This window comes from Manis pentadactyla, chromosome 14, assembly GCF_030020395.1.
Source record: "Manis pentadactyla isolate mManPen7 chromosome 14, mManPen7.hap1, whole genome shotgun sequence".
NCBI classification, from domain to species: domain Eukaryota; kingdom Metazoa; phylum Chordata; class Mammalia; order Pholidota; family Manidae; genus Manis; species Manis pentadactyla.
Window position 1 is genome coordinate 23,885,203 of NC_080032.1, and position 13,954 is coordinate 23,899,156.

At 36.0% G+C, this 13,954-nt stretch overlaps 1 protein-coding gene across 6 annotated transcripts in view; it reads left to right on the forward strand.

Moving 5' to 3' along the window:
• KNTC1 (kinetochore associated 1) overlaps positions 1–13,954 on the forward strand; it is a 78,523-nt gene that overhangs the window by 32,822 nt on the left and 31,747 nt on the right. For all 6 annotated transcript variants that reach the window (XM_036922061.2, XM_057492261.1, XM_036922058.2 and 3 more), the window contains 11 exons: positions 920–1,200; positions 1,615–1,787; positions 2,224–2,321; positions 2,744–2,882; positions 3,412–3,468; positions 3,973–4,136; positions 4,936–5,040; positions 5,408–5,536; positions 6,160–6,276; positions 7,095–7,204; positions 11,634–11,841. In XM_036922061.2, coding sequence (XP_036777956.2) covers positions 920–1,200; positions 1,615–1,787; positions 2,224–2,321; positions 2,744–2,882; positions 3,412–3,468; positions 3,973–4,136; positions 4,936–5,040; positions 5,408–5,536; positions 6,160–6,276; positions 7,095–7,204; positions 11,634–11,841 — 1,581 coding nt within the window. The remainder of the gene's footprint in view (positions 1–919; positions 1,201–1,614; positions 1,788–2,223; positions 2,322–2,743; positions 2,883–3,411; positions 3,469–3,972; positions 4,137–4,935; positions 5,041–5,407; positions 5,537–6,159; positions 6,277–7,094; positions 7,205–11,633; positions 11,842–13,954) is intronic.

A 13,954-nucleotide genomic window follows, 5' to 3' on the forward strand; every position in this document is an offset into this window, starting at 1 on the left:
GTATTCAGTTCCTTTGGGTGTATAGGAGAGGAATTGCTGAGTCACATGGTAATTCTATATTTGGCTTTTTAAGGAACTGCTCTTTGTTAATTGTATTCTACTTTATGCTTTTTAAGAAATTTTTTGGTGTAAGGTACCTTTATACATTATTTAACTTAAATGGCCTTGAGTAATGGCTAACAAGGACACGCATTTATTCAGTGCTCACTGCGTGCCAGGCGTCAACCTGAGGCCTTTAATCATCACAATAGCTCACCATAGAAGGTACTGTTATAATTCTCTTTTACAGATGAGGAAACTGAGGCATCACAGTCTCTTAAAATATTGTAAAAGATGGTGAATTACCTGTATACAATTGGCCCTAAAAATTACTGTCAACTACCTCATAGTATTTAAAATTATATTTTATAGTTTTGTACTAGACAATTTGGTTTTTCTTAAAATTAATCTCTGTTAACTTTGAGTTGACTCACTGTCCTAGTATTTGAGATTTGAAATTAACTCATTTTATTTTGGCTCAGTTGTCTTCCTAGTGAAAAGGTTTTGTAAATAGGTGTGCTTTTAGAGTTAACTGATAAGTTTCATCAAATAGAAAATTAGGTAGATGTGAGAATCTCTTTGTGAAAACTTAGAATTGACTCTCACAGATTTAACTCTCAGTTACATTATCTCAAAATATGTAAATAAAAAGTAACTTACCAATTTACTGGACTACTGTTCTTTAAAGTTTAGCCTGTGGATTCCTAAGGGTCTCTGAGTACCCTTCAGGGGGCCCATGAGATTAAATTTATATTTACAACAATAATAAAAACTTATTTTCTGTCCATACTCTCTCAGAAGGGTATTGTGGGTTTTCCAAGGCTTTTAACAACACATAAACTAACCAGACCTGGGACTTTGCCTCACTGCCTTGCTACAGGAGAACTTTGAGGTCTTTCTTCCATTTGGAGATTACAGCAGTAGTTCCCTGGTAGCAGAGCTCCGGGAACAGTACATTAAAGCTCACGAAGTTGCACAGGCTAAACAGAAACCCAGGAGCACCACAGAGCCATCAGCTGCTGAGGAGAAGAGCCAGAGCCCCCAGGACAGGTTGCACGGTCAGGCTCGGGCCCTGCAGGTCTCCACACAAGAGCAGGAGGCTGAGCTGACCTTGAGGGCCTTAAACAATGGGAATGTGGGAACAGCGCTGAGAAAATGCAGGTGAGCTCTGGATCCCCTTCAATCAGCTCTTCTGGTAGGAACATTTGCTTCATTTATTTCTTCAGGAATTAAAGGTAGGGCCGATGACACTCATTTTCAGAGAAGGGATTCTTGGTTTCTCACTTTAAGGCCTTATTTTGGATTTCTGGGAGAAAAAAAAAATAGCATAATAGCATAAAAGGCAGGCAGCTAACATTACATAGTTAGGTGATCTAACCGCTGAATTTAAATCGCTATGCACTCTGACAGTTAATAGTATCCCGAATAAGTTTTTTTTAAAAAGTACTCTATATACCATGAAAGCATTTTAAAGACATTCTAAATGTTGGTGGTGGTTATATATTAATCCAAGAAGGTGAATGCATTTGCTTGCCAGAAGAGCATTCTAACTTCTGACACTTCTTTCTTCTAAAGAGACTTATTTAAGTATCACTGCAATGCCGACACTGGGAAGTTGCTGTATCTGACGTGTCAGAAGCTCTGTCAGATGTTGGCTAATGATGTTCCAATGACAACACCTGTGGGGCTAAACCTTCCGTCCGAAATACATGATTTAGCTTGCCAAGCTGCCACCATCTGCAGTCCAGGTGACAAGACTTATCATTATATGTGGTTTTATATTCTCTGGTTCATTTCATACTTGTCTCCCAAATGCTATCACTTTACAACTGAACATTGTGGTAATGAAAGAAGAGATGGCTCTCCATTTTACAAAGGGATGATTATAATCAACTCTATGGGGATTTTGTTTTAAAATATTTCTAGATTTAACAGTGTCATTTCTGTTGATGATACTTTTGCAGGATTGTGAGATTCCTTGGCATCCCATATCTGATCTTACTTTACAGCCAAGCTTAGGAAAAAATTTGAACTTCATTATTTAGGGTGGGTAAAGCTATCCGGAAGGCTTTCCCACTTTATGGCTTTCCTTAGACTTGAATGGTAAATTATTAAAAGTTTTTTTTTTTTATTCTGAATACATAGGAAATATTAGTTTAATGATTTTTCTCCATTTTCTTGCAGATTTTTTACTAGATGCTTTAGAACTATGCAAATATACTTTAATAGCAGTAGAGCTTTCCAGACAATGCCAAATGGATGACTGTGGGATTCTAGTGAAAGTAGGTTGCTTTTGAATTTCTTTTCCTTAAACAAAACTCCTGCCCGTCCATTTTGCACCACTTTTAAATCACTTGTGTAGATTACAAAAACACCAAATTTACATCTTGCATTTTCTTTCTCTCAACTGGAAAACAACTTAGGGCATGAGATCACTTCTCTTTTCCAGTCTCATCTAGTGGCTTTAATTTGCACTCTTTTGAAACATTGAGCCTGAAACAAAGCATTGCTGGACATTGTTCTTATGTTAGAGTAACAATTTAAATTAAGGTGGCATTATTGTAAGCCATAGCCAGAAAAAACAGCAACATCAAATTTTCATTTGGCTCTAATGAATCTGATTCTGGATTCTGCTTGGTGAAGATAGCTATCTGTATTTTAGAGTGTACTTACTTGTGTCTTTTCTGTATGGTTTGGTATTTAGACATCTTTTGGAACTCATAAAGATCCATATGAAGAATGGTCTTACAGTGACTTCTTCAGCGAAGATGGAATAGTTCTTGAGTCACAGATGGTGCTGCCTCTTATTTATGAATTGATTTCATCACTTGTGCCTCTAGCTGGTAAATCTCATCTGTGTGATTATTTGCTCTGTGCCTGTTTACATTGTAGAGGTTTGGAACTAGAACTACACATGATAATATGGATGAATTTCATGGGCATAGTGCTGAGCAAAAAAAGCCAGACAGAAGAATACATACTGAATGATTCATTTACTTAAAGTATAAGGACAGGTTGTTATAAGCCATGCTGTGGAAGTCAGAGTAGTGGTTACCCTTGGGGTGGGCAATGACTGGAAGGGGCAAGAGGGGGCTTCTGGATGCTTAGTTCTATTCCTTGATTGGATACTATTACATGGATGTATTCACTTGATGGAAATATATCAAGTTGCCTACTTAATCTGTGTATTTTTCTGTATGTAAACTTCACTTAAGCTTTTTTTGTTGTTTAAGTTTGGGTTACTTTAGAACATTATTTGATATTAGCACTATATTTATATTAGCATCACATGGACATCACATATCTCTGGGAATATGGGCTCTATCAGACAGCTGTTTTATTTAGTGTTATTTATTATTTTCTCTTTTGTAGAAAGCAAGAGACTTCCCTTGGATTCTACAAGTTTACCGTACTGCTCTATTAATGAAGGTATTTGACCTCAGAAGTGTACACCATTGTACTATGATTCTATAAATACACCAATATGGAGATTTCTTGAAATCCTGGATATAAATGACTTAATGTCTTAATGCAGATGCCTAGTCATTAGTATTACATTGTTATTCTTCTTAAGAGTCAGGAGAGTGTGCCATTTGACTTAGAGCATCAGCTTTTATGAATCTGTTTATAATTTTGGTCTTGTGAATGGAGAAATGGTTTTCCTCAGCTAGTGATTTAAGCATCCCAAAATAGGCAAGTTACAGTTAAGGTACCCCATTATTCAGTGGACTTAGTTGTTTTATTGTTTAAATCAAGCCTCATGTTAACAATCTCATTTATCACCTTCGAGAACCAATTCTGAGACCATTATTTTTATTGAAGGAGTTAGGCTATCCCTGAAAACAATTTCCAAAAATATGATCTCTCTTTGTTTAAAAAAATCTAAATATTAAAATATTCTTGCTCACATAAAATACTTTTGTCATTTCACAGGGGACAGCCTTATTTTACCTATTATAAATTCCATCACTGCCCTGCTTCAGAACCTTCAGGAATCTAGCCAGTGGGAGCTGGCCCTAAGATTTGTAATTGGTTCGTTTGGTACCTGTCTTCAGCACTCTGTGTCAAACTTCATGAATGCCAGTTTGAGTGAAAAGGTATAATTTGGAGAACAAATACTTTACTTGGGGTAGAGACAAAAGCTGCCAAGGAAACTTGGAGTCCACATTTTCCTTTTTGGCTCTGTAGCAAGGAAATTGTAATTTGTCAGATTTAAGAAACATTGAACACTTACTAAGACTCAGGTGAAATTCAAGGTGATTACACACATATTCACACTCAGTTTTTACCACAACCCTGAACATCCCCATTTTGCAAACGAGGAAGCTCAGATTCAGAAAGGTAAAATAAGTTACTTGAGGTTTTAGGTTGCACTGGTAAGTCTACTCCCAGCCCCATGACCACATTAGGTCAAAGCCATCGGTCTGCTGTTTGTTTTATTGCAGCCAGAATTATTATAATTATTGCCTGCCAGCATCATTGAAAAGATTCTAGAAGACAAACTACCTTTTGATACCTTGCTTATGAAGCTGGTCTCAGAGGGAATCACGTTTATTTCTACTATTAATTTTTATCAAAATGCCAATTGTTTTAAAGTTAACTTTATTGAAGTATAGTTTTCAAAATTAAAATACACACGTTTTAAGAGTGTCAGCCAACATACTCACCTTGTCACCAATACCACAATCAAGATGTGGAGTATTTAATAAAAGGTTCCTTTGTGCCCCTGCCCCATCAGTTGCCCCGAGGCCCAGCTGTATGTCATTATAGACTCAATGCTGGTACTTATTGTATAGAATGCTGAATTTTCAAAGTTCCTTGACATTTTAAGAAAAGTTTTCAGAATGGTGCATGGTTAGAAGTGGACCTAAGGATTCATTTATTCTTTTCTAAAAGTTATTTGGAGAGGCCACCTTAGTTAAATCAAGGCATGTGACTATGGAATTGAAAGAGAAAGTCATCGTGTTTATCAAAGCAAATGCTACGACACTACTGCACAAAGTGAGTATTTGTTCTTGGTAATTTTTTTTTGCTGTCTTCTGGCTGCATCTGATTTCACAGATAGGTTGAGTGAGGAGGGGGAGGGATGTGGGGGATTTGAAGAGAAGTAATGGAGTAGTTCTATAGGAGAAAAGATAAGGGTGCCAGAGAACTTGTTCTAGTTGCTTTCCTTAAATATGTGATAGTGGTAAAGGACATTCAAACTAAGCAAACAAGTTGGAACTAGGTTGCTATAAATAACTTGTCATGAAACACTTGTTCTTTCATAAGGTCTATGATTACATTTAGTGACAAATAAGCCTTTAGAGACTAAATTGTTTTGATTGTGAAGAATTTGCTTCCCTGGATGTTTTCTGTTCTTCCTTAGGTGTTTAATTGCCGCCTGGTGGATCTTGACTTGGCACTGGGTTATTGTACTCTCTTACCCCAAAAGGAAGTGTTTGAAAATCTCTGGAAGCTCATAGATAAAGCATGGCAGAATTATGACAAAATTTTGGTATGACCTGAGGAAGCATGTCTTTGGTTCTTGAAGCATTTAAAATTTAGGGGAAGAAATGAAATTGACTTTGCCACCAGATCTCAAAGATTTAGCAGAAGAAATGTTGTGCTAACTCACTTGGTTTCTACCAGCTTTTCCTTGACTATTAGTAACACACTGGTGAATGAACACAGGTTATAAGCATTGCACAACCCAAAGAATTATGATATTTTTTCTCTTAAATCTGTATGCAGCCATAGAACCTTACTTATTACACTTACTCTAGTGTATTTGAAACCTTAGACCCATGAGACAGTTCTTTTTTGTAGAACAAATTTACCAGATGCAAAACTTCTCTTTGATGTTGCTTGTTTAAAAATTTGCCTTTTTATATAGGGGTTTTACTTGCAGGATAACTAAAATTTGGCTTTTTCTTACAAAGGAAAGCAGATTAAATTTATGGCATCATACTAAAAGCTGAATGACCTAAATATTGCATAAGTATGACTGTGCAAAGCAGTATGTAACATTCCACACTGTTATCACAAAGAAAGGTTATAATAAAATATTGGGTTTCATCCAGAAGGTGTCAGAACATACTGTATTTGCAAATGAATTTTAATTCTATTTTAATTTTTTAGGCACTGTCTCTGGTGGGCTCTCAGCTGGCCAGTCTCTATCAGGAAATAGAAATGGAACTTAAGTTCCGTGAACTCAGTACTGATGCCTGCTGGGGTATTCGTCTTGGTAAACTTGGTGTAAGTATTCTTCGGAGTGCCATGAAGTTTCATCCATTCTGATAATTTACCCCACTGGGAAATTTAAAACAAAGATGTCATTATCCTTTACTTTTGTGGACAGGATGTGTGTGTGTGTGTGTGTGTGTGTGTGTGTGTATACACTGACTCATAAATTCTAGTTGTATTAAGTACACACATTGGAGCTTTCAAAGAAATTGAAGACCTGCCTTGTTTCCTTTTCTCTGTATTTTTAAGGAAATTAGAAGAGGCTTGACGTTTTCATCTGTTTAGCTTTCTTATTTATAGGAATATATCTAGTATTAATTAACATTTACACTATTTCAGGCCTAGCCTTTATCCTTATGCTTGTATTTTGTGCTGCTATTATTTGATTAAAGATAATAAAATGTCTACATAGCTGTGCTAAGCTTAAGAACTCCTAGCAGGGAAAAGCAAGTGGTCTTTGTTTTTCACTTTGCAAAAATAAACAAAATCCTGTTTTCTTTACTATGAATGTGAATCATTTTATTTGTGGTAGTTGACATACTAGGAAGATAGCCCCCACAGAAATGGTATATGTTTTGAAGCCTAATTCCTGTGCAGTAATGGGATTGGTTGTCACTGCGAACTAAACTTTACTGATGAAGAGCCAAGGATTGGTGTGACTAAGAGAGACTTTGGGCCCATAGTCAGATCTACCTAAAATCTCAGAATGATGGCTGAGTTGGATAGTGTAGTAAAAATAAAAGTTGGAGGACCTATAGAAAAATGTTTCTCTATAAAAAAGGATAGTAAAATGCAAGTCACAATGGTGTCCTTATTATTTTTATTTCTAGATTTCTTTCCAGCCAGTTTTCAGGCAACATTTTCTCACCAAGAAAGACCTCATTAAAGCTCTTGTGGAAAATATAGATATGGACACCAGCCTCATCCTGGAATATTGCAGGTAACTCTTAAAACTTCAGAGGAATTTTTGCTTTTGCTTTACAAACTGGTCATCCTTACTACAAGGACACAGTAATAAAGGTGATTATTACATATGGTCCATAGACCTCTGATGTTTTCTTTTGCTCACCCCCACCTGAGCAAATCCAGGACCAGATTAAATTCTCTTACGATATCACCTTTTTAATTCACTGCTTAGTTTTTCCCAAACTAACCTCATGATAAGCATCACATAGGGCACTTGATTAAAAATACAAATTCCTGGGCCCATCCCTGGTAGTTCTGACTGAGCAGGTCTGGGTTGAGGCCCAGGAATCCAGTCCTTAAAAGGAGCTCCAGATGATTCCTATGACAGGAAGTCTGGGTATATTCTAAACAAACTTCTAAATCTAATTGATTTAGGAGCAAGGTAATTTTAAAAAATGATGAAAAGTATGATTTAGGGAGAATTTTAAAAAACAGTTTGATAAGTGAATTAAACTAAGACTAAAAGTTTTGTTTCTAGAGTCAGCTTACTGTGATGAGTAAGAATAAATGAATGCTGTCTCAGATGTCTCAAATAAATATGACCAACTTTTTAGCACATTACTAGTTTGAGTGCTTTCACACACATTTAATTTTTTTTTTTTTTTTTTTTTTTAATAATTATTTTTTATTGAAGGGTAGTTGACACACAGTATTACATTACATGAGTTTCAAGTGTACAACACAGTGGTAGAACATTTATATACATAATTCTAGGTTCCAGCTATCACCCTACCAGGCTGTTACAATATCTTGACTATATTCCTTATGCTATACATTACATCCCGGTTACTAATTTATTTTACCATTGGAAGTCTGTCCTTCTTTTTTTTTTTTTTGTGAGGGCATCTCTCATATTTATTGATCAAATGGTTGTTAACGACAATAAAATTCTGTATAGGGGAGTCAATGATCAATGCACAATCATTATTCCACCCCAAGCCTAATTTTTGTCAGTCTCCAATCTTCTGAGGCATAACAAACAAGTTTTTACATGTAGAACAAATTCTTACATAATGAATAAGTTACATAGTGAACATTACAAGGGCAGTCATCACATAAAACTTTCGGTTTTGCTCATGCATTATGAACTATAAACAGTCAGTTCAAATATGAATACTCATTTGGTTTTTATACTTGATTTATATGTGGATACCACATTTCTCTCTTTATTATTATTATTTTTAATAAAATGCTGAAGTGGTAGGTAGATACAAGATAAAGGTAGAAAACATAGTTTAGTGTTGTAAGAGAGCACATGTAGATGATCAGGTGTGTGCCTGTAGACTATGTGTTAATCCAAGCTAGACCAGGGCAATAAAACATCCACGTATGCAGAAGATTTCCTCAGAACGGGGGGGTGAGGTTCTAAGCCTCACCTCTGTTGATTCCCAATTTCTCACCTGATGGCCCCCCTGCGACTGTGCCTGTCTTAGGTTGTTCCTCCCTTGAGGAATCTTACCCGTCTCTGGCTAACCAGTCATCTTCCGGGGCCATACAGGGAAATGTGAGGTTGGTAAGTGAGAGAGAAGCCTTATTGTTTGAAAAGGTTAGCTTTTTACTTCTTTGCATATTTATGCCCTGTGGCTTCTATGCCCAGCATTTGTCTTGAGGTATCTTTACCACTTGGAAGAATTATGATACTCGGTAAATTTGATATGAGGCACGAATTCTATTTAAGGGTTGTAATTAGGAAGGAAGAAGAAAAGCTATAGAAGTAGCAGGCGGAAGAAAACATGGGAAGATTGATTATTTCTTTGATATATCTTCTTGTAGAGTAACTTCAGCATGTATAGGTTTTAAGCTACTACTTAAATTGCACACACACATTAACATAATAGGAGTATAGTTACATAACCACAGCATATCTGTAATTACCAGCCATCTGCAGTGAAACCAAGAAAACCAGTTAGGCACCTTAGGCATTTGTGAAAACTTATCTATGATATGGTGGATATTGTCCAACTGAACTTGAACAGTCTGAGAGAAATCAGACAAATTAAAACAACCCATTCCTGGGGACTGTTCACATGCCATATGTTCTTTTAACAGTAAATAGTTTGTAGTTGTAAGACTTTGGAGCGCTACAATTTGCACTTCTCCAAATTCTTGGTTGAGTTCCAACAGTATAGATCCAGTCCAATTTTGTTGTTTTACTGTATGCACAGGCCAGCTTAGATATCTCCTTCCTCATTCCCATGGCAAGTCCAGGAACTGGTGGGATGAGTGCATCTACAGCTGTAGCAGTGCGTGGATCTTTGTTGGGGTTTTTTGATGATCATCTTCTGGCATGAGTCTTCCAGAGAGTGCAGATGTTGGAAGTTCTTTTTCATATCGTATCTTAGTTCATTTTCGGGGTAGCCCAATTAGGCTTTGATCCTCTGTATAAACACAAACAGACCCTTTGCCTACACTTTTATATGCCCTTTATACCCTTGTGTAGAACTCGTTGGAGGTTACCACACAGGAACTGCCCTTTTTTTTTTTTTTTTTTTTTTTTGCTATCACTAATCTACACTTACATGACGAATATTATGTTTACTAGGCTCTCCCCTATACCAGGTCTCCCCTATAAACCCCTTTACAGTCACTGTCCATCAGCAAAGCAAAATGTTGTAGAATCACTACTTGCCTTCTCTGTGTTGTACAGCCCTCCCTTTTCTCCTACCCCCCCATGCATGTTAATCTTAATACCCCCCTACTTCTCCCCCCCTTATCCCTTCCTACCCACCCATCCTCCCCAGTCCCTTTCCCTTTGGTACCTGTTAGTCCATTCTTGAGTTCTGTGATTCTGCTGCTGTTTTGTTCCTTCAGTTTTTCCTTTGTTCTTATACTCCACAGATGAGTGAAATCATTTGGTATTTCTCTTTCTCCGCTTGGCTTGTTTCACTGAGCATAATACCCTCCAGCTCCATCCATGTTGCTGCAAATGATTGGATTTGCCCTTTTCTTATAGCTGAGTAGTATTCCATTGTGTATATACACACATTTAATTTTTATAATTTTTATTGCATATTACTGCCAATTTATATGTGAGAAAACAAACTCAGATGACCTGCTTAAGGTCAAATAATAAGTAACTGCCTTTAAAATACTTAGGATGCTAGACCCCTCATCCCATTAATGACAGATTAGTAGAATCTGAGTTATTGATAATGATGCTGTTTAGCATATTTCCTGACCAACAAGTATCTGGTTCTCTGTCCCCGTGGGAAGTGGAGTGACCCTGGCTCTCACCATCCGAAACCTGCAAGTGAAGGACAGTAGGCTGCCTGGAGCTCTAAGTAGCTTTTAACTATACTTTGAAATAACAAAATTATGCCATTCTTCAGTTTCAACTGCTTCTAATCCAGAATGGGGTACACACACAATGGTTTGTTAATTTGAATTCCTGGTTAATTGTGTGTTGTTTTATTGTACTGATCCCTTTCCTGAAATGTAATGATGACAAATTCATATATAATTAATAATATTAAGTTCATTTTACAGTGGTTGTACTTATAAGGGACTGATAATTTGTATTTATATGATAATGACCTTTGCCTCAAGCAGTCCACCTGAATAAATTAAGACCTTTAGAATTTCAGGAAATGACTTTGAAATGGTCATACTTAAAACTTTTCATGATATTGCAGTTATTCTGTATATCAAATTATCATTGTCTTATTAATAAGGCTTAAAAAGCATTTCAGTTGTCTGTCTATACTAACCTTATTCTTAATTTTTAAGTCTATTATTTTTTCTTACTGAGATGGAACATACTAAAATCAAAGTCCCCCTATATGATTATCAGAGATAATCACCATTAAAAGAGTATGGTCTATATTATTCATGGATTTTTTTCTGTGCATGTACTAATATGCTATTTTTTAATTTATTGAAAACAGAATCATTATTGTACATACCATTTCATAGTATAGTCATTCACTTCACAGTATGTTTCCTGAGATAAGTATGTGTGGCTCCTCCTCATAGATGTTGAACTCTGCAGCATTCCTGTGTATGAATAAGTGATTTACCCATCTCTTTATTGATGGATGATTGAGCTGTTCCCAGTTTTTAAATATTAACAGTTGTTGAGTGCACATCTTTGTGTGTGTATCTTGGCTACTTTTGTGAAGGTAGAATTGCCCTATTAAAGGACATAAATAGTTCTGATATATTATAAATTTCCCCCAGTCTTGTGCCAGTTTACATGCCACCAAGAATAAAATCTGATTTTTTTAAAGGCAATGATGACCTCTCATGACAGGCAGACAATTGATTGTGAGACTGGACAGTAGGATTGGATTTCAGTTATGGGCACACACACCTAAGTTTTCTGTGAGAAATCCTTTGTGGAAATGCATGCCTTTGGGGAGATTACTGTGAAATTTGAATCGTTTTTTTTGTTTGTTTGTTTTTAGCACATTTCAGTTGAACTGCGATGCCGCTCTTCAGCTATTCATTGAAACACTGCTGCATAACACCAATGCCAGCCAAAGCCAGGGAGATGCAAGCAGGGAGTCTGCCAAGCAGCAGCATTCAAAACTCCTGGCCAAAGCTATCGAAATGGTTCCTTTATTGTCGAACACAAAAGACTTGGTTATCAGTCTTAGTGGAATACTACATAAGGTAGATGAACAGTGAAGTCCATGTATCAGGTCATTTCAAACAGCCTTCCTGCCCTTAATTAATTAGATGTATATGGTAAAAAATTAGAAATGTTAAGTCCTCTACTATTAAACTTTAAATTTTAGAATAGATTCCTAGCTCCTTAATATAGTTTAATATAGTATTTTTCTTTTTTTTTTTTCAAAATAGAAATAGCCTCATTTTTCAGATTTTTGAAAATAACACACATTCTTTGAAAATAACCAAACAGGTATACATCAAAAAGTGAAATTTTCCTATTACTCCACTCCCATAGATAAAAATGTTAATAGTTTGGTGAGTATCTTTAGACTATCCTATTCTGTTACTATCTTTTTTCACTTAACATATTGTCACTACACATACATCCATCTGGTTTTTGACAGCTATATATGATTCCACTATAAGGGAAACATACTGTATTAAACCAGGCCTTTAGAGAGGGACTTTTAAATTGTAAATTTCATTATTATAAATCGTTACAATGAATACCTTCATAGATATGTATTTGTCCTCATATGGTTATTCTTTTTTTTTTTTTTTTTTTTTTTTTTAATAATTATTTTTTATTGAAGGGTAGTTGACACACAGTATTACATTACATGAGTTTCAAGTGTACAACACAGTGGTAGAACATTTATATACATAATTCTAGGTTCCAGCTATCACCCTACCAGGCTGTTACAATATCTTGACTATATTCCTTATGCTATACATTACATCCCGGTTACTAATTTATTTTACCATTGGAAGTCTGTCCTTTTTTTTTTTTTTTTTTTTTTTTTTGTGAGGGCATCTCTCATATTTATTGATCAAATGGTTGTTAACGACAATAAAATTCTGTATAGGGGAGTCAATGATCAATGCACAATCATTATTCCACCCCAAGCCTAATTTTTGTCAGTCTCCAATCTTCTGAGGCATAACAAACAAGTTTTTACATGTAGAACAAATTCTTACATAATGAATAAGTTACATAGTGAACAGTACAAGGGCAGTCATCACAGAAACTTTCGGTTTTGCTCATGCATTATGAACTATAAACAGTCAGTTCAAATATGAATACTCATTTGGTTTTTATACTTGATTTATATGTGGATACCACATTTCTCTCTTTATTATTATTATTTTTAATAAAATGCTGAAGTGGTAGGTAGATACAAGATAAAGGTAGAAAACATAGTTTAGTGTTGTAAGAGAGCACATGTAGATGATCAGGTGTGTGCCTGTAGACTATGTGTTAATCCAAGCTAGACCAGGGCAATAAAACATCCATGTATGCAGAAGATTTCTCTCAGAACGGGGGGGTGAGGTTCTAAGCCTCACCTCTGTTGATCCCCAATTTCTCACCTGATGGCCCCCCTGCGACTGTGCCTGTCTTAGGTTGTTCCTCCCTTGAGGAATCTTACCCGTCTCTGGCTAACCAGTCATCTTCCGGGGCCATACAGGGAAATGTGAAGTTGGTAAGTGAGAGAGAGGCCTTATTGTTTGAAAAGGTTAGCTTTTTACTTCTTTGCATATTTATGCCCTGTGGCTTCTATGCCCAGCATTTGTCTTGAGGTGTCTTTACCACTTGGAAGAATTATGATACTCGGTAAATTTGATATGAGGCACGAATTCTATTTAAGGGTTGTAATTAGGAAGGAAGAAGAAAAGCTATAGAAGTAGCAGGCGGAAGAAAACATGGGAAGATTGATTATTTCTTTGATATATCTTCTTGTAGAGTAACTTCAGCATGTATAGGTTTTAAGCTACTACTTAAATTGCACACACACATTAACATAATAGGAGTATAGTTACATAACCAAAGCATATCTGTAATTACCAGCCATCTGCAGTGTAACCAAGAAAACCAGTTAGGCACCTTAGGCATTTGTGAAAACTTATCTATGATATGGTGGATATTGTCCAAATGAACTTGAACAGTCTGAGAGAAATCAGACAAATTAAAACAACCCATTCCTGGGGACTGTTCACATGCCATATGTTCTTTTAACAATAAATAGTTTGTAGTTGTAAGACTTTGGAGCGCTACAATTTGCACTTCTCCAAATTCTTGGTTGAGTTCCAACAGTATAGATCCAGTCCAATTTTG